The following is a 21,564-nucleotide window of genomic DNA, read 5'->3' as shown; positions in this document are numbered from 1 at the left end:
CATTTTCTCAAGATCACACAAAAAACTCTCACTTGGTGTCATTAAACCACCAGACCGGTATATATAGATCTTCATTGTCAGAGTATAACTAATTGCGTGGAGCGGTGCGAGCGGAGGTTGCAACATATCCAGGCAACAAACCAGCTACAACTAACAGCGATGGGACGCGCGAACCCCACTTTGACCAGCCCGGTGACGTCACGGGCCCGCTGCGCCAACACCCTCGAAATTCGGTCGGAAGTGGTTAGACCTGGTATATATACACCTTGGGTGGAGCCTTTCCCCTGTTCTTCACTCACGTCTCCTAAATTTTCTGGGAAATGGTCAAGATGCGCAAGTAGAAAATGAACCTTGAGACTCATATTGCACCCCAAAGCCTTGAACTTTTCCAGCATTCTTCCTACGATATCCTTATAGTCTGGATTCTTGTGATTGTCCAAGAAGTTTTTAATCACATTTTTTAAGCTAATCCAAGACAGTTCTCAAAGTTTTCATCCTTCATGAGCTTTCTTATGTCCAGACAAACAAATGCTCCCTCTTTAATCTTGGCGTCCGAAAGAGCAGAGAACTTTCTGCAAAAATACGTGAAACCTCCTCCCCGTGGCAAAGCGTTTACAAACTGTTTCATAAGTCCCAGTTTAATATGCAGTGGTGGCAGTAGAACTTTTTTAGGTTCCACTACACTCTCTCGCAAGATGTTCTTTGTCCCTGGTGTGAGTAAATCCCTACTAGCCCAACGTTCCTGAGTCCAATGCAGATTCCTCGCTCCACTGTCGCACTCACACAAAGAGCATGGGAATTTCGTGTACCCTGCTTGCTGCCCCAGCAACATACATACAATCTTCAAATCACCACAGATCATCCAGCTATGATCTCTGTAATTGATCCTGTCTAAAAGAACTACCAAATTTTCATAGGACTCTTTCATGATCACCGAGTGTCCCACAGGAATTGAAGCATACTTATAGCTATTACGCAAAAGAACGGCTTTAAGATTTCTTTTAGATGAATCAGTAAAGATTTTCCATTCTTCATGGTTATAACACATACCAAATTTTTCTACGAGTCCTTTCGGCTTAGTGCAATACACTAAGTCATTTTCCTGGTCAAAATAAGGGGTAAACGCTTTCTCACGATGACGATACCAGGAGAATGATGTACCATGAGCTAACAGATTCTTAGATTTAATTCACTCTGACCAAACAATTGAGGTTCATTGTTCTCACCTCATCTCATCATCGCTGTTAGTTTCTGAGCCCGAACTTAGTTGTACATCGGCCAGACTATTTGGAGGTGATGGGACTGGGTCATCTGGACCATGAGGAATAGGTCGCAATGCTGATGGAAGATTCGGATAGGCAATATTTGTCCTTGTCTTCGAGCTAAACCCTTGGACTTTGGATGTGCAGAAATAACAATCATCACTGTGCTTTTTCTACTCCCGCCATATTATTGGAACAACGAACCGCATGGCCTTCTCCTCACCCTTTGTCCACTGCCTCAATTCTTCCACACATATTGAACAAACTATATGAGAGACCCAGTTCTTATCTTGGTCCCCCAGCTTCACTCTAAAGTATGCTCCGTTGCTTCTTTACAACAAATTCTCCACAGACGTAACAGTAGCTATTCGGACTTGTTAAACAACCTCTAGAAGCCATTTTATATGCTGAAAAAGAAAAAAATAATATCTGGCAAAAATAACAGGTCGAAATATGCAAATACAAAATTGAATATTGTGAAGAAAAAAAACTCGATGTGATACAGTAGTTTTAGTGGTAATTTTGAAATCAGCGTGTGATAAAATATAAAATTCACATATTAAACTGAAAAAAAAATTGGTTGCAGACCTGTGTTCACTTTTTTCTGTCACCCCCCCATTACCCCCGGAAAAAATGTTAAATCACCCCCAGGGGTCAATTTACCCCCAGTTTGGGAACCACTTGTGTACCACATGTAGGCTAGGCTTCCGGGCTCGGAGTGGTCTCACCAGCCACCTCCGGACACGCAGTCACAGATTCTAAATCTGAAGCCAAAGCTATGGTAATTTTCATTAATAAAGGGCGAACATTATTAGTAGTAGTAGATCCTGTGTTAGAATTAGAAATGGAGAGAGTGAGTGGTTTGAGGTAAAGGTGGGGTTTCGTCAGAGATGTGTAATGTCACCCTGGCTGTTCAATTTATACATGGATGGGGTAGTGTGAGAGGTAAATCCGGGTGTAATGGACCGAGGGTTCGAGATGGTTAAAGAAAATAAGAGAAAGATGAGAGATAAGCCAGTTGTTGTTTGCTGACGACACTGCTATTGTAGCAGGACTATAGGAGGGATTAAAGAAGTTAGTGGCAGAGTTTGGAAAGGTATGCGAAAGAGGGAAGTTGAAGATAAATGTGGGTAAAAGTAAGGCGATGAGATTATAAGGGAAGACGATGGCAACAATTTGGAATGAGTATTAAGGGACAGAGACTGGAGGAAGTGAATAGTTTTAGATACTTGGGTGCGAATGTGGTGGGAAAGGGAGTGGAGTTGGAGGTAGAATTTAGATTGAGAGAAGCAAGTAAATGCTTAGGGGGATTAAAAAGTGTAATGAGAAACAGACATTTGGGAATGGGTGCTAAGAGGAGATTGTATGAAGGAGTGATTGTGCTAACAGTACTGTATATGACAGAAACATGGAACATAAGAAAGGAGGAGTTTAAATGTGTTTGATATGAAATGTCTGAGAAGTATGGTAGAGGTTACTAGGCTGGATATAGTGAGAAAATAGGTGGTGAGGAGGAGAGCAGGGGTGGAAAGGGAGTTGGGAGATAGGGTTGATGAAAGAGTATTGGGATGATTTGGACACATGGAAAGAATGAATGAAGACAAATTGTTAAAAGAGGTGTGGGAGGTAGATGTGGGGGGAGTGAACATAAGGGAGCGACCAAGGATGAGATGGATGTATGGGGGTGAAAGAGACATTGGGAAAGAGGGGAATGTCTGTTGAGGAAGAAAGGGAGAAGACAGAAGATAGGGGTGAGGGGAGAATTGTTGTGTATAGATGATGCTATGGTGCATGGAAAGGAGTGGGTGGGGGATGGGGGTGAGGGAGCAGGTATGAGTGATATCTTGATACATCCAGAAGGGATTCCTCGGCATCTTCTCCATGTCTGCATGAGGGGGCAGAGAAGGGGCGGGGATCTCCGATTAAATGAAGCGGCCTTGCTGTGGATATGTTGTGTTTTGCTTCATTGCTTCTGACCCAGGCCAGTGGACGAGATGCGGGGATGACCCACCATCCAGGAAGAGCCAAGAAAGGGTAGAGGGATGGTTGGTGAATGGGAGTGGAGTATGTGGGGATGAAATGGGTGGGAGTGGATTTATACTTTTTTACTTTGGGTACCTCCCTTGTGAGGGGGAAAAAGCCGTTGGTATAGGTATGTATGTAAGTATGTACAGTATATATGTATGTATGTATATATGTATTATTATTATTATTATAATTATTATTATTATTATTATTATTATTATTATTATTATTATTATTATTATTATTATTATTATTATTATTATTATTATTATTATTATTATTATTATTATTACTGTATTATTATTATCATTATTATTATTATTACTTTTATTATTATTATTATTATTATTATTATTATTATTATTATTATTATTATTATTATTATTATTATTATTATTATTATTATTATTATTATTATTTTTATTGTTATCATCATCATCATCATCATCATCATCATCATCATCATCATCATCATCATCATCATTATCATTACTATTATCATTATTATTATTATTATTATTATTATTATTATTACTATTATTATTATTATTATTATTATTATTTTTATTTATTATTATTATTATTATTACAATTATTAGTATTATTATCATTATTATTATTATTATTATTATTATTATTATTATTATTATTATTATTATTATTATTATTATTATTATTATTACTATTATTATTATCATTATTATTGTGTATACATGTGACGAATGTGAATAGGAGGTAAAGGTAACACGGGCTGAGGGAAATACTTTTATTCCTGACTAGTTTCGCCTGAGTGGCTTCTTCAGAGGCACATAGTTTGAAGTCAAGTTGGTCAACATATATATGGCATAACACCTCAAAGTGAACTCCAAACTGAAACCTGTGAAAAGCCTAGGGTAAACTTACTCACTACGGTAAATATAACAAAAGAAAAAATGAAAAAGTGTATAGATAAACTCAAAGTTAATAAAACACCAGGGCCTGATGGTTGGCATCCAAAAATTTTAAAGGAAATGAAAAATGAGATTGTTGTTCCATTAGAAATTATTTTCAAGAAATCCATCATATCCGGAGATGTCCCAAGAGAATGGAAGCTAGCTAACGTTACTCCCATATTCAAAAAAGGTGACAAAAAGAAGCCAAATAACTATAAGCCTATAAGTTTGACTTCAATCGTAGGAAAAATAATGGAAACTATCATCAGAGATGCTATCGAACATCATTTAGAAAGTAACCGTTTGATAAATGATAGCCAGCATGGTTTCAGACGGAAACGTTCTTGCGTGACTAACTTACTCGAATTCTACAATGCAGTTATCTCGAATTATGACAAAATAAACAATATAGATTTAATATATCTAGACTTTGCAAAAGCTTTTGATACCGTCTCACACGAAAGACTACTTACTAAATTAGCTTCACACGGAATAAGTGGTAGACTATTAGGTTTGACTAGTAATTGGTTGAATGGTCGAAAACAGAGAGTTGTTTTAAATGGAAAAACTTCTAGATGAAAAAATGTTACAAGTGGAGTTCCTCAGGGTTCCGTTCTTGGGCCACTTCTATTCATAGTATATATAAATGATATAGACCATGGACTAAAATCTACTGTTTCCAAATTTGCTGGTGATACAAAACTGTGCGGAATGGCAAATGATCACTTAAACCAATTAGATATTCAAGAAGATTTAGATCAATTACAGCAATGGTCTGAAAAGTGGCTAATGAAATTTAACACAAGTAAATGCAAGGTAATGCACATAGGTAAAAATAACAGTAAGTACAATTACAAGTTATTTGGAAATTCGTTAGCAAAAGTGGATAGTGAAAAAGATCTCGGCGTAATTATCAGTAACGACCTCAAATCATCCAAGCAGTGTATTTCAGCCTCTGAGAAAGCAAATAAGATTCTAGGACTGATTGCGCGATCTTTTGATTTCAAAAGTCCATCACTCATTAACAAGCTATATAAATCGTTAGTTCGTCCACATTTGGAATATGCTGTTTCCGTATGGTCACCGAATATCATTAAAGACATTGACAGACTGGAAAAAGTACAACGGCGAGCCACAAAACTGATTCCAAATATCAAAAATAAATCATACGAAAATCGACTAAAACATATGAATCTGTTTTCCCTAAAAAAGCGTAGACTCAGAGGTGACTTGATACAGGTCTTTAAGATTTTAAAGGGAATTGACAACATCAAAAGTGACAAAATTTTCACATTGAATGAGAATCAGACAAGAAACAATGGTCTCAAACTGTCCGGAAATAGATTCAATTTGGAAGTAGGTAGAAACAACTTTGCCAACCGTGTAGTTAATGAATGGAATAAACTTCCTGCACAGGTAGTGCAATGTAGTTCAGTTCGAAGCTTTAAGAATCATTTAGATAAACACCTAAGCAAGATGCTGTAATGATTATAATTTATGTTATATTATTTGTTTTTGTTTTGTTATCATTTGTCTGTCTGATTTTCATTTATTATTAGTTATATGTCAATTTATCATTATTTACTATTTACCTGTTTGTTTATTATTTAACTATACCTATGCATTTATCTATGTATCTTATTTGTTATTTAGATTATTATAGTTTCTATCTATTATTTTATTAATTTTTTTTCGCATCCGACCTAGATATGGACCAAAAGGTCTCCTGTCGGCATGCTCCGCCTTTGTAAGTGTCAGGTTGGTCCCCCACTCGACCTCATCTGTCGATGTGACGGACTATCGCAGCGGGTGGACCAATTATCCGCCTGTTGGTATTCGCGTGGCTGAAATGTCCATCTGGATCAGGGGCTTTGTCGTCATGAACAATAAACACAGAACCCCTGATCCAGATGGACATTTCAGCATTATTGTTTTCTTAATAGTTTAAACAAAGTCCGTCACTGTTCTCTGCTCAATACCTGGGCTCGAGCACTTCCGCGGGAGCCCCCTTGAGGCGCGGGGCCCAACTGTATAAAATCGGTCAAATAGGCTTAAAACCGGCCATGCCCATAGGCACCCATGGTTATTTGAAAGCACGCCGTCGTGTCGTGGACGGCGCACGGCGAAAAGTCGGCACATGTGAAATGAGTCATAGAATGAAATAGATGGATTTTTGTATACATGAGGTGTATTTGTGGGAAAATGAGGATGTATGAAGGGAGAATGCGAATGGAAGATGCGGCCTAAGGATACTCCCCGCATCTGTTCCATAAATGAGTGGATGGGGGACGGGGGTGGGGGTTGTCGTCGTATGGAGGAGCCGTGGTGGTGTCTCTACTACATTTGATGGCGACGGTTGGGAGTACCTTTATCCCTGAGGTGGTAAGATGGGTGAGGGATCTTTTGATGGGGGTGTGTGGTTTGACTCATTTACTCCCTTATAAGCAAAGACAAGACGGGAAAGCTCACGGAGAGCCGCATCGTCCACATACATTTTACTGTGCGGCTCTCTCACTAGATGGCGTTTACGTCAATCACCAGTTTTAACTGCATCGTCTGTTTGTTTACAATTAAGCGGGACATTCAATCATGGAGTGTGGGCGGAACTATCACCCATGTGTGGTGTGCAAAAAAAAAAAAAAAAAATGCCTTTCCCCATCTAATATTTCAAGTTTTTCCTAAAGACAGAGAAAGGTAAGAGATTCAACATACACAGTACATGGAAACTTTAACAGAAAATGGAGGAATAAAATAGAACATGGTTAAAATCTTCTTTATCTTTATATCAGACTCAGTGCAGTGTCACTTAGCTTGGAAATGAAAATTATAGATGAATACCTTACAAATATCTAGAAATATGAATTGATCATGTCAAATTCATACCATATCTTTATGGCAGTCCCAGGCAGGCACAGCAACTTTGATATAGTTATGTCATGTTCTTAGCTTAAGTGGTAAAGTTATAAACTTTTACCTTTAACCTTAATTTTGAATAAATGGCCAAATACACAGCAAAAAAAAAAAAAAAAATGAATCGCATGTATGTTACTTCTTTTTTTTTTTTTTGGCAGTTTGTGACTGCTTCTTTGGTAGTTTTAAAATTTAACGGTTTTTGTTGAATGATTTCTCTGTATTATGCTTATTCTTTTATGGTCTCACTAAACGTCAACCAACGCCGACCAAACCCAAATAATGACGGCTTTTGCTCAAATGTATAATTTTATATAGAAATTAGCATGTGGTTGCATTGTTTGACAAATTTTCTTTTTAAATGTGTGATTTTCATGTAATTTGATCAAAGAGAAGTTACGTTTTTATCGTCTGCAAAATTACCTAAGTCGACCAACGCCGACCAAACCCAAACAATGACGGCTTTTGCTCAAATGCATAATTTTATATAAAAATTAGCATATGGTTACATTATTTGACCTATTTTCTTTAAAATGTGTAATTTTCATGCAATTTGATCAAAGAAAATTTAGGCTTTTATCCTCTGCTAAATTACCAACCACAGGCACGAATGCCGTCCGACTCACTAATAGCCGACCAACGCCGAACAAGGACGGTTTATACTCAAATGCACGATTATGTATAAAAAACTAGCATATGGTTGCATTATTTTACTTATTTTCTTTAAAATGTGTGATTTCCATGTAATTTGATCAAAGAAGTTACGTTTTTATCCTATGCAAAATTATTTTATGTATGATTGCAAATCTTGTTTGTTTGATTTTGTGACTTATTTCTTGCATGTTCATCCTTTTATTTTTGTCTATGTTTTTTACAATACAGTACCTGTCTTGCTACATATGTATATATTTTTGTTTGCTTGCTTTTGGGATTTTCCTTTGTTCTGTTAACATTTTTTGCTTTATTTTTGCTTAATATGCATGTTATGTCTGCTTCTTTGTTTATTTTTGTTTCATATTATTGTTTCTAATTACTGATTTTCCAATGTTTTGTTTGGTATTTAATATCTGATTGCATGTTTTGGTTGCCTGATGTATGGTTCATTTTTGAAGTTGAATAATGTTATTTCTTTTAGTTTGTTTGGTATATGTTCTTACAAGACAGTATTGCTTTGTTGCAAATAAAAGAATCTCATGTATACCAAACTTTTACTATCCTTGTTTGTATAATTTGTGTACAGACACTTGAATAAGTGTACAAAGTTCAAACATAAGCACAAGCACAAACAAGAAAAACATGATATTACAGAAATGATAAAATGAATATAACTAAAATAACATTTAAATTTTAACTGTTTACTCAATCTCAAATATTTAGTAATGAATGATGCATTGTGCAGAAATATTTTACCAACTTTTGATTTTATAAATATGATCATGTGTGTAAAGCATATATTAAATAGTCTTGTTTGTATGCAAAAGTTATAAAATTACTAATTATTTTATAAAGAGAAAGTAAAACTTTTTCGAGATGTTGATTATTTTAGCGAAAGGATCAGTTTTAAAATTTCCATAAACACTATATATAATACAAGTTAAGTATGATTTGAAAGCCGCGCTACGCCACTTCCGATTTATAGTTTGCGGCTCTGTCGATAGATGGCGCGCATTCACGCTGGATGGATGACGTTTTCTTATTAGTAAAAAAATAGAAGCTTTCCCATCTTTCCTATATAGTCTTTGCCTTATAAGGAGGGCAAGGCCATTGACGCATAAGAAAAAGGGCTTTAAATAAAGGACAAATTATCAAAGTATCCTAAAAAAGGACATGACCGGCAAGTAAATTTGTGGAGGCTTTCGAATATTTGATTATTTTTTTTTTACTAGCAAATGCAGCTGATAGACAGTTATAGATAAAGATTACAATTAATTCTCTTGTCATGTAATCACCCAAATACTTTTTCATCTATTCGTTTTCGTCACATCTCACTTGTATTGATGTCCCCCATGTCCTATACTCTCTATAATCCTTCTAATATAATTGAGGATATAACCTTATTTTGGCTGATGCTAGGTGATTTCATTCAGTCATGAAAAACACCCCATGCGCAACAGAATTTCATAAAACTTATCTAACAAAACGAGAGCGTGATCAAAGTATTTGCTTGTTTGAAATTGTTTGTCAAACCTTAAGACCTTTAAAGTGACCACAATTTCCTTGATATAATAAGCCTGTATGTTATACGTAATGATTGACCCGGGAATGTGCCTTCAAGCCATTGTATATATTTTATGTGATAACCCTCCGGTATTGAAGGGGATTAACCAATATCAAGTTACGCTTTTTTCCTCACTTTTAGATGCTGTTAATAAATTTTACAAATCATTGCTGTGCATCTATAGATCAAGGTCTACCAAGTTCATTTGTTTTTCAATCGAATGTCCTATTCTAGATGTCCTTTTCTTCATCGACGCTTGGCAACCGTGCTGCGAGACTGGCGTAAATCATAACACACCACAGTTGTGGTAATGAGAGGGAAGGGGAGTGTGCAGCAGCTCATAGGAACAATCTGATCTATGAGTTCCATTAACAAATACCGAGAACACTGGAAATAGTGTTTCTTTCATGGTGAATCTGTACATACGATATACAGCGTAAGTTGAATTCATTGAATATTTCTAGTGTTATGAAAATAAAGTGTTGTGCGGTTGGGAACTTCTTTCATCGGAGAGTTCAACAAAGAAAACATTTGGTGGAAAGAGGATCGTAGACGAGTGAAAAACTGAAGCTTGTTTGGGTTTGTTCTGAGAACAAATATCAACACGTTTCAGAACAGGAGACATAAGTGTATACCACACTGAAAGTCTTACTGTGGTACAGAATTCGCGTGACAAGTCCATTATGTTAGAACACTGGAATTTGGTTAGGTAACATAGTGGCTGCCAGTACTACAGTTAAACCAAGAATTGTTTGTTATGATTTGACATTTGTGTGCGTGTTTTGTATATTTGTTTATATATTTATTTACTGTTTATATGAAATGTTGTATTCCTAAAAGTCGTACTATATTGACAGGTTAGCCTCTTGATTGTCAGTGAGTTCTGAAAACTGTAGAGCCCGAGATCATTGTTTATATTTCAGTACCACATATTTTGAAAATTGTATCTTGTATGATAGTTCATTGTAGGTATGGAGTGACTTGAAAAACCAATATCTTGATAGGTTTTCATTCAGCGCTTTAAAGTCTCCAAAGGCTGATGGGCATAGCACAATAAGTGTTTAGTGTGACGGACTGCAGTTTTGGATAAGTCAGGCAATCAATTATGTTGAGAAAATGATAAACCTATGGTAATTGACAACAATGTTCAAACTCATATTTTTGTCCTGAGCAAAGAGACAGTACTTACCATTAAATGAAAGGAAAGGAAATACAAATCATTGGCATACACCAGAATTGAACTGAGTACACCCCACACATTATAGAATGAGTTAATTGGAATATGTTTGATATTGAAATGTGTTTGATACTATCCATACCAGTGGGGTATCAAGTACTGTATGGTAATTATATTCATTTGTTGGGTATTAGATTAATAGCCCACCAGTGTCATTCGGGGAATTAAAGGTGCCTTAGTTTAGTCTTTTCTATAATAAGAAACATGTTTCTTTTAGGTTAATTAGTTGCCCCATGGTATTCTATTGATCTTAGTTACAGCCTATCCCAATTAACCCTTCCCATATTTGCCTAATTAGCACAGAATACAGGAGAAAAGCACTGGTTAACTGCAGTCCATAACAAGATCCCTTCAATACTGTGTGACACTTAATATTATGATACTTTGGCTGCTGTCAAACAATCTTGTTCATTTCCTTTTTGTTTGGGGAAGCATTTCCATTATTGGGATGAAGCCAGGCAGATTTATTTATCCCTATGATAACATTAGAATTTTAGCACATCTTGATAGATTGCTTCCATGTTAAGTGGCATTTTCCTATTATTCTTGATGCTACCAGGGAATTGTTTTAATTTCTATGACATCTCAGTAGTAAGAGGGATATAGTTTATCTTGAATAACCATTTCCATATAAGGTGGCACTTTTCCTGGTGTTATTGAGTGATTATTAGTCACTGTAGAAATTTTCACGATATTCTTTGTATTGGGGTGAAGCATATCGAAATTACTCTATAAATGAGACTTATGATATTACTTGAATAGAATTGTCCATACGACTTCTCTCCAAAAAGGGTTGTAGTAGAAGTTTCCCCCCATAGTTTGGAAATTGAGATTTTTTGAGTGGATAAGGGAGGGGGTTCACCATGTAATGAAGTGGTGGGGGTAAAATAGCCATAGCTGTTGGGTCATGCTGTGAAGGTGCTATGTCTTGCTGCATTGCCTCTGACCTGAGCAGTGGGTAGGGGGCAGGGATGATCCTTCATCCATGCTGAGCTTAGATGGGAGTGACTATGAATAGGTTTCTGATTGGTTGTAGGATGGGTGTAGTGTGAATATGTGCTTTGACTGAACCACTCCCCTCATAAGTATGAAAGAGGCTTTTGGTGAAGAAAGACTAGTAAAAGAGGTATGGAAGGCAGATGTGGAGGGAGTGAACATGAGGGGACGTCCTAGGATGAGGTGGATGGATGGGGTGAAGGGGGCTTTGGGGAAGAGGGGAATGTCTGTTGAGGAAGGACGGGAGAGGACAGAAGACAGGGGTGAATGGAGAATGGTTGTATATGGATGATGATGTGATGCATGAGGTGGAATGGGCGGGGGGATGGGGGGTGAGGTAGTATGTGTGAGCAAGATTTGACGCAGCCCGAAGGGATTTCTCCCCGTCTTCTCCTTTTATGCATGGGGGGACGGAGAGGAGGGGTCGCCGATTTAATGAAGCGGCCTTGCTGTGGATGTGCTGTGTCTTGCGACACTGCTTCTGAACCAGGGCAGTGGACAAGGTGCAGGGATGATCCGTCATCCAGGAGGTGCTAAGATAAGAGGGAGGGTGGAGGGGGGATGGAATGAGTGGGAATGATTTTATGCCTTTTCCTTTTTGGCTACCTCCCTTGTAAGGGGGAAAAAGCCTTGGTATATGTATGTAAATCTCAAGTCATGTGAAAGTTACTTCTTATTAGAGTATGTTATTCTTTTACTACAATGAGTTGCTTAACAGATTTTGTTCTGGCTAATGCTGGGTGAATTTGTTCAGTTGAGGTCAGGACTTTTTATTATAGATCTGTAAAGAAATGTGGACTGTAGTCTGTGTTGTGCTAATATGGATCATTAAAATAGCATAGACAACAGTTGAAAGTTTCTTCCCAGAGATATCTGTGGGAGGGCCCAATTACCATTGTCAGTTCCTGTGGGGTTGTGGGTTTTCAGTCAGTGATACTTGAGGCAGCAAATATTATTGTTTGTATGGATCTGTTTTCATGCCACGAGCAGGTAGGAGAGAATGCTTGCCAATTTTCATCTCTACTTGAAAAACAAAAATTATGGTAATTGTTGCCTTGAGTTTAACTTGCAGCATTACATTGATTGACAACAGTCTTTATGTCCTACAGTAGATTTCTTAGGAAAGAAATGTTGGACAATTATCTGTGTAGTGTAGGGCTATGTCCCTTGCTTATAGTGGTATGTGGAGGGGGACAATTGAAATTTATAGAGATCTTGGGTCCAGTCTGCCCCTTGAGATAGAGAAGAGGGTATTGAAGACAGACATCCAGGTGCCTGCCATTGGTCCCTGTGAAAAAGGAGTGAAGATATTCCAAGTTTATATAAAGTTAAGTGTGGCTGGCCCATGGATCTAGGATTTGAAGATAGGTATTGGGGAGGTGTTTTTTTCTGATGTTCATCTAGCAAATAGAGACTTTTCTCTCTTTCCACTGCTACTTGTAAGTCAGTGACACAAACAATCCCACTCACATATAACACAGCCAACAATCCAATGTTTCTACTTAAAGAAATCTATGAAAGGCTTATGTGGTACTGTGGGATTCTAGTCGGTGAAAATTGAAGCAGCTGTTATTATTATTACCCACCTTGCAGAACCACTGTAACAGGAGAATTGTGGCTATTTTATGCATGCATGCATGTGTATATATATATATGGTTCTCAGTGAAATTGATCATATACATACATATACCAAAGGCTTTTTCCCCCCTTACATGGGAGGTAGCCAAAAAACAAAGGCATAGAAACTATTCCCACCCATTCCATCCCCTACATACTCCACTCCCCTCTACCCTCTTCCCTCCCTCTTATCTTGGCATCTCCTGGATGATGGGTCATCCCTGCATCTTGTCCACTGCCCTAGGTCAGAAGCAGTGTCGCAAGACACAGCACATCCACAGCAAGGCACTTCATTAATTCGGTGACCCACCCTCTCCGCCCCCTCATGGAGAAAAGGAGAAATCCCTTTGAGTTGTGTCAATTTATTTCTTATACATACTCCCTCACCCCCCATCCCCCACCCACTCTCCCTCATGCTTCACAGCATCATCCATACACAACCCTTCTCTATTCACCGCTATCTTCTGTCCTCTCCTGTCCTTCCTCAACAGACATTCCCCTCTTTCCCAATGCCTCTTTTACCCCATTTATCCATCCATCTCATTCTAGGTCGCCCCCTCATGTTCACTTTTTCCGTCTCTGTCTTCCACACCTCTTTTCCTTATCTTTCTTCACTCATTCTTTCCATGTGTCCAAACCATCCCAATACTCTTTCATCAACCCTGTCTCCCAGCTCCCTTTCCACCCCATTTCTCCTCACCTCCTCATTTCTCACTCTAGTCTAGTAACCCTGATCATACTTCTCGGGCATTTCATCTGAAGCACATTCAAACTCCTCATTTCCTCTCTTATGTTCCATGTGTCTGCCCTGTACAGTGCTGTCGGCACAATCATTCCTTCATACAATCTCCTCTTAGCATCCATTCCCAAATGTCTATTTCTCATTATACTTTTTAATTACCTAAGGCATTTACTCGCTTCTGTCAATCTACATTCTACCTTCACCCCCCACTCCTCCCTCTCCTACCACATTCACACCCAAGTATCTAAAACTATCCACTTCCTCCAGTCTCTCTCCCTTAATACTCACTTTCAGTCTGCTGCCTCTTTCTCCCCTTGTACATCTCATCACCTTACCTTTATCCACATTTATCTTCAACTTCCTTCTTTCACACATCTTCCCATACTCTGTCACTAACTTCCTCAATCCTTCCTCTGATCCTGCTACAAGTGCAGTGTCGTCAGCAAACAATAACTGGCTTATCTCCCACTTTTCTCCATTTTCTTTAACCATGTCCCATCCCTAACCCACTACCTTGCATTCACCTCTTGCACCACCCCATCCATGTATAAATTGATCATATACATAACTTAAATATTATCTTAGGCAGACTGTTCAAGGGAAAGTCCAGAATGATAGGAAAAGAATGAAACGTATTAGTTAGTCTGTGAATAAGTCTGTCAGTCTTCTTAACCCGGTTGGCACTGAGGAGGTTCTAGAGTTGTATGAAAAAGCCAGGCAGCTGCCGGAATATAATGATAGCAGAAGCCAGAATAAAAGAAAAGGGTATAGAAGGGATGAACAAGAAGGAAATTGATGTAGAATAGATAGGAACCCATTCATGTTATCAAGTATGCCAGGGCCATGCAGGATTGTACAATGTCAGTAGATGAAGTACATCATTTATATACAATACATACCACTGGCTCTTTCCCACTTATAAGGGGGTAGCCAAGTCAAAGAACATGCCCACTACATACACATTGAAACATGTTTAATACCCTATTTCAGCACCTTACAGATGAAAGGACATCCCCATCTCCTGGCATACTGCTCAAATTTAGGGCAATACAACAATATATTTAATACTAAGGCAACCATACTGTAATATCACAGAGGCAACAATTCAAAGGAAGGAAATAAATGTTTATTAGAATTGTATGATGTTTGGCTAGGAATATTCTGCACCACCAAAAAGGAAAACTCGTTTCAGTGAAACAGAACCACACCAACCACTCACCCACCCAACATGGCTTCTGAAAAGATCTCTTCACTTCAGAAACGTGTCTGTTGTTCGAGTCGACAAATAAGGATGTTGGTACCTGCCAACAAGATGGTATTAATGCCAAAACATATTTTCTCTCGTGACCTTGAATACGAAATAATATGGCACGCAGTTTGAATGATCACTTTTTATTGTTTATTTTTTTTTAGAATAAAGACTTTTCTCTCTTTCCTGTCCCCTCTCTCTCTCTCTCTCTCTCTCTCTCTCTCTCTCTCTCTCTCTCTCTCTCTCTCTCTCTCTCTCTCTCTCTCTCTCTCTCTCTCTCTCTATCTCTATCTCTCTCTCTCTCTCTCTCTCTCTCTCTCTCTCTCTCTCTCTCTCTCTCTCTCTCTCTCTCTCTCTCTCTCTCTCTCTCTCTCTCTCTCTCTCTCTCTCTCTCTCTCCCCCATCTTTTCTCTCGTGCCCTCTCCTCTCTTTCCTGTCCTCTCTTCTCCCCCCCTCTCTCTCTCTCTCACTCTCTCTCTCTCTCTCTCTCTCTCTCTCTCTCTCTCTCTCTCTCTCTCTCTCTCTCTCTCTCTCTCTCTCTCTCTCTCTCTCTCTCTCACTCTCTCTATCTCTCTCTCATATATGCTTCCTCATTGTAACCCTATTACTGTGTTGTTAGAGGTCCAAACGAGGTCAGAACTGCCAACGGGTGTTGGTGGTGATGGTGTCGCCTCAGCTGGTGACAGGAGGAGTGGTCAGCTGCCCTCGTTAATTCCTTCATGCTGTCGGATGTGTTCTTATCGGTCGCGACCCCCGCTCCCCCTTCAAAGTAAGGGGCATCATGCAGAAATGTTCCCCTCGCTGTGTAATACACACGAACACATATATGCAGACATTTATATATCCAAGTGAATCATGGGATGTGTATGTCGATCTCATTGCCGAGGGAGTAGTTTCATAATTTGGAACAAAATACTCCGAATTCGAGAGAAATTCCGGATAATGGAAATTACGGATTGTGATCCTTTCTTCATTTGTTGGCGGATTAAAATTTCCTTTAGTTAATATTATTGTTAGAGGCTTGTTGCTACCACCGGGATCCAGCATCTGTTGGTACTGGGATTATTATAGTTGTTGACAGAAAAACGGTCCATTACCATCTGTGGCAGCCATCTGTTGGTAGAAAGGCCCTGTGCTTGCTCGCTGATGTTGTCAGGGGCCGGCCGACAAGTTCGATGTTGTTGGCAGGGAGTTATCTCTGTTGGAAATTTAAAGTCGGAACTATCCAGTTTCGGGGAGTTGATTGGGTACTCCCATTTCTTTCACATTAACTAGTTACCCCATTTCTTCCATGAAGCATTCTTTTGTGATTGAAGACTCGTAAGGAATAAGAAAATAAAATTATGATAATTTTTCCCGCCATTTCGCCGTTCTGTTGCCCTCCTCTACGACTCCACCTCTTTGTTGTGATACTGCCCTCCTAGGACATGGAACTGCCTAGTGCAGAGTGCCACTTGCAGTCCCCCCCTGTTTTTATATGTACTTTGGGTGGTATTTGCACATTTATACCAATCTATGCCGCGCGCGTGTGTGTGTAGTATGCAGGAAAGGAGCAGCGCTTGTATCCTGTCTCCTACTCTGCAATTTATCGTACCTAGCCGAAGTTGTACAGTTCCAACTTGGTTTATACCGTTAATTTCCAATTATCACATTTAGATTTGAATTCATACGAGTGTATTATTCCAGCGTCGGGTATGTCCCCTTCTCAGCTATTCCAGGTGTTTACGTATCAATATAGCCAACTATTTCTTCACATTCAGACGCTGGTAGCGTAATCGTAAGCGTGTTGCCCTCACGTTCGTTTAGTCGTGGGTTCGAATCGCTCTTCTTTCCGATTCCCAAGTAGTGACTGTTACCTCTCCCAACAGTCCAAGCGCATAATAGGGCAAAGGTGACGGCTTCGGCCGCAGCTACTCAGCGCCTCATGGCGTAGGTTCCTCACCTCCACCACCTATTGACATGTAGTCTTCCTTAATTTGACATTTGTTCTCATGACCTCTGAAAGTCCTCTTGCCCATAATCAAGAGATCTCTTTTGCTCATATAGTCTATTCAGTGATTTGAATACATCATATCACCTCGTTCTATTCGATCTTTCAAAGTGACGGGTCAGAGTTTCTATGAGTTTTTTCATCATCTCTACATCCATACAATGGAAAGCAACTATAATCTACAGTAGTCCGTATTTCTCCCCCGCAGTCTTGCTGATATGTCTGCCAGGTGACAGGTTGTCATTCTCTTTGTTTTGCTTTTGTAATGGGTGCACTTCCCAAGGAATAATTTAATGATGGTCTGTTGCAGTTGTCGCCCATGTCTAGTACTTTGCATTTGTTGATTTTGAAATTAATTTTCCATTCTTTGTTTCATGCGAAAATAGTGTCGTGATCTTTTTGCAAGCCTACAGCCCTTGTTTTTCACCCTTTTCATGATTTGCTTCATTTGCGAACATTTGGCATAGTTTGCTGTTTGTCATTGACATAGATTAGAATAATTATTGGTGCAATCACTGAACCTTGTGTGTGTGTGTGCGTGCGTGTGTACAAACGCACCGTGAGAATATGTTATGTATTATGTTGTGCAGTTTTATCTCTGGTATACTTTTTCATATGTTCAAATATTTTGTGATATCCAATTATTTGTATGTTTATTAATTGGTTAATCTATTTATTTATTTATATATTTAATTTTCAAATCGCACATGGCTTGGGTGCACGTTATATCTTTTAATTATGTCACAAGAGTAGGTGTGTGTGTGTGTTGTGGGTGTGCATCCGATCGCATGCTTTTTTTTTACGGCATCCTGGGAATGTGCAGCTTATGTTGCTGTCATACTGATACGCCATATTGATTACAGTTTTTCATTCACCACCGAGGTGATGATTCATTAACTTTCGCTACGGCTGCCTCATTAACTACGGTATATTAAGTGACATGTCTGTCATAGTATAGCTATGTATTGAGGCTGTCCAATCTTTCTCGTACGCGGTGACGTCACGTCGCCTGTCTTCTTTCAATCGAAATGTTCATATTGCAAGTAACGAGTAACATTTAGCTGTTCGTTATTGTTGTTGTCATTATTATTATTATTATTATTATTATTATTATTATTATTATTATTATTATATTATTATTATTAGTAGTAGTAGTAGTAGTAAGATTTTTAGATACGAGACCCTTGTTGAATTATGCAAGATGTGCTTTCTTGTTCACTCATTGGTAGAGATGGGTCATGAATCCCTCGCATGATTAAAGGTAAACTTCAATCTTTGAGCTTTGGGTCATTAATTTTAAACAAAAACAAAAATGCAATAAGAATATGGTGGTGGTAGGAAAGATTACAATGAAATATATTGTAAATAATATGATGTTTTGTGTCCCATTCAGAAAGGTGTCGGATTGCCTCAGATGACGACGACGACGACACGGCAACGGGCGGCGGCGATGGCGTTGTCATGAACCCCTACCGTTACAGCGAACCACCTCGCGGCTTCGCGTTGATTCCACAGCGCCTCAGCAGCAGGTCAAGGATGACCGTCAGGATGGTCGGTGCCCTCGGGTTAGGGGGCGGTGGGGCAAGAGGACCTGCTGCAGGAGGTGGTGGCAGCGGCGGGCGATTTGGAACATTCCAACAAGTGCTTGGCGTCTTTTTGGGCGTCTTTCTGGGGTTTTTGCTAGCCACGACGCTTCGGACGGCGCTGGTCAAGTCGAACCTTTGTTTCCTGAGGAAGAGTAAGATGATGATGGACGAGAGCACGGATCCCCAGCGGGTTCTCAAGTTGGATATGTCCAAGACGCCGCACAACAGCGACAAGAACTTGGTGTTCGTTGGAGTGATGACCGCCCACAAGTACTTGGATACCCGCGCCAAAGCCGTGTTCGAGACCTGGGGCAAGCACGTCCCCGGGAAGATCGCCTTCTTTTCCTCGGAGGCGTCGGAGACGGAGGCGGACATCCCGTTGATCCGCCTCCGAGGGGTGGACGACAGCTACCCGCCGCAGAAGAAATCGTTCATGATGCTCAAGTATATGCACGACCACCTGTCGGGGAAATTCGAATTCTTCATGAGAACGGACGACGACGTGTACGTGAGGCCGGACCGGCTGGAGAAGTTCCTCCGCTCGCTCAACTCCTCCAAGGCGCTCTTTGTCGGGCAGATGGGCAAGGGGACCCAGGAGGAGTTCGGCCAGCTCGCCCTCAAGGACAACGAGAACTTTTGCATGGGAGGCCCCGGGGTCATCATGAGCAGGGTCACCCTGGCCAGAGTCGGGCCCCACGTCAGGGAGTGCCTCAAGAACCTCAGGTCGACCCACGAGGACGTCGAGGTCGGACGCTGCGTCCAGAAGTTCGCCGGCATCCCTTGCACCTGGTCCTACGAGGTAAGAAGAATTTATCTCTCTTCTCTTTCTGTGGAGTTGTTCCTCTCCACCTTAGCTGGATTTCAGTGTTTTCAAGGGTTGGTACCTCCATTGTAAGGAGGAAACAGCCATTGGTATACATTAGGGTCTATATGGGGCGCCCCTACAGACCAGAGCCACACATAATTTTGTCTGTGATAGAGGAAAACTCTGTTCATAGAGAAATGATGACACTTTTATACTACGACTGTCCCTCCGTTATGCTGTCTCCCAACCCCTTGTTACTGTCCTGTGCCATTTCTCTGAATATTCATTTCCTTTTTTCGCCTACCCTGTGATGGAAGAAAATGCTACCACCAATTCTTTCCACTTGAGTCGTAAGATGAGACAAAAAACGGGTCGGGGATGGGATTTGGAGTCCTACTACCTGTAGCCCCAAAGGGGATATTCCTAAAAAAAGTAAAGGAATAAGAGGGTCTAGGAGTTTTCCAACCAGTACCCTAAGGTTTGGGTCTTTTAATGTGCGTGGATGTGGTACAGATGAGAGTAAAAGGGAAGAGATAGGCAGTATGTTTGCAAGAAGAAAGATGGATGTGCTGGCTTTGAGTGAAACTAAAATGAAAGGGAAGGGCGAGTGTGAGTTTGGTAGCGTAGCTGGGAGGGGACGAGGGAGAGAAGGGGTGGCTATACTAGTAAGTGAAGAGATATGTAAGTGTGTAGTGGAGTGGAAGGAGGTTTCATCAAGGTTGATGTGGATGAAGGTGAAGCTGGGAAGGGAGATTTGGGTTTTTGCAGGTGCGTATGGGCCTGGTAGTGAGAGGAGTGTAGAGGAAAGGGAGGCTTTTTGGGTAGATATAAATGAGTGCATAGAGGGATTAGGAAGAAATGCCAATGTAGTTGTATTGGGAGACCTTAATGCTAGGATAGGGAACGAACCAATAGGCGTAGTAATTGGAAAGTACGGAGTTCTAGGTAAAAATCGTAGTGGAGAATTGATGGTGGAGATGTGTCTTGAAAGAGAGTCGATAATAGCAAATACAGTGTTTAGGAAGAAAATCAAGCATAAGTACACATGGGCGAGGGTGGTGGATGGAAGGGTGGCAGATAGAGCATTAATGGACTATATAGTGGTGTCCAGGAGTATGGTAGGAAGAGTTAAGGATGTACATGTTCTAAGGGGAGAGAGTGGGGGAATATCAGATCATTTCCTGATGGAAAGTAAATTGAGAGTGGAGAATAGGTGGAGAAAGAGGAAAAGGACAGAAGGTAGGGAGGTACTTAGAGTGAACTGCTTAAATGAGAAAGAAAAAGAGAATGAGTATAAGAAGCTGGGAGAGGAGTGGGAGGGAGTGAAGGATAGAATAGAAATAGGATTGGAGGAATGGGGATGGTTCAAGGAGGGAGTCATAAGGTATGCAAAGATGGTGTGTGGAACAAGGAGGGCGGGAGGAAATAGAAGGAAGGGTAGTGAGTGGTGGGATGAGGAAGCAAAGAAGGGTGTCGAAGAGAAGAAGCAGGCATTCATAGATTGGCTACAAATTAGGACGAGGGAATCGTATGAGAGGTACAAAGTAAAGAGAAGGGAAGTTGAGCATAAGATAAAGGAAGCAAAGAGGAGACCAGATGTGAAATGGGGTAACTTGTATGGCAGAAAATTTTGAAAGTAATCAGATGTTTTGGAAAGAAATTGAAAGAGGAAGAGGAGGCGAATCAAGTAGAGAAGAAAAGGTAAAAGGTGCAGATGGAGAGATGATAATGGAAGAGAAGGCAGTGAGAGGAAGGTGGACAGAGTATTTTAGGGAGTTGCTAAATGTGAAGGAGGATAGGGAGGGATAGTTGCAGTGGGAAGCGCTAAGAAAATGAGTGAGGAGTGAGGAAATTGGAGGAGAAATAGGGAAAGATGAAGTGAAAACAGCTGTTAATATGATGAGAGCAGGTAAGGCACCTGGGTTGGATGTATGCCATGTAGAATGTCTGAAGAAAGGTACAGTAATGGTGGACTGGCTGGTGAGGTTATTTAA

General features: G+C 39.9%; 1 protein-coding gene across 1 annotated transcript in view; it reads left to right on the top strand.

Annotated features, from left to right (window-relative positions):
- The first annotated feature begins 9,651 nt into the window (after positions 1 to 9,651).
- Chsy (Chondroitin sulfate synthase) overlaps positions 9,652 to 21,564 on the top strand; it is a 99,023-nt gene continuing 87,110 nt past the window's right edge. The window contains exons 1-2 of the mRNA XM_076183883.1: positions 9,652 to 9,783; positions 18,573 to 19,564. Coding sequence (XP_076039998.1) covers positions 18,641 to 19,564 — 924 coding nt within the window. The 5' untranslated portion in view covers positions 9,652 to 9,783; positions 18,573 to 18,640. The remainder of the gene's footprint in view (positions 9,784 to 18,572; positions 19,565 to 21,564) is intronic.

The sequence above is a fragment of the Oratosquilla oratoria genome, chromosome 4 (genome assembly GCF_046742065.1).
Source record: "Oratosquilla oratoria isolate Oo_2021 chromosome 4, ASM4674206v1, whole genome shotgun sequence".
Lineage (NCBI taxonomy): Eukaryota > Metazoa > Arthropoda > Malacostraca > Stomatopoda > Squillidae > Oratosquilla > Oratosquilla oratoria.
The sequence above is the reverse complement of the archived record's forward strand: the minus strand, read 5'-3'. Positions and strand labels throughout refer to the sequence as shown.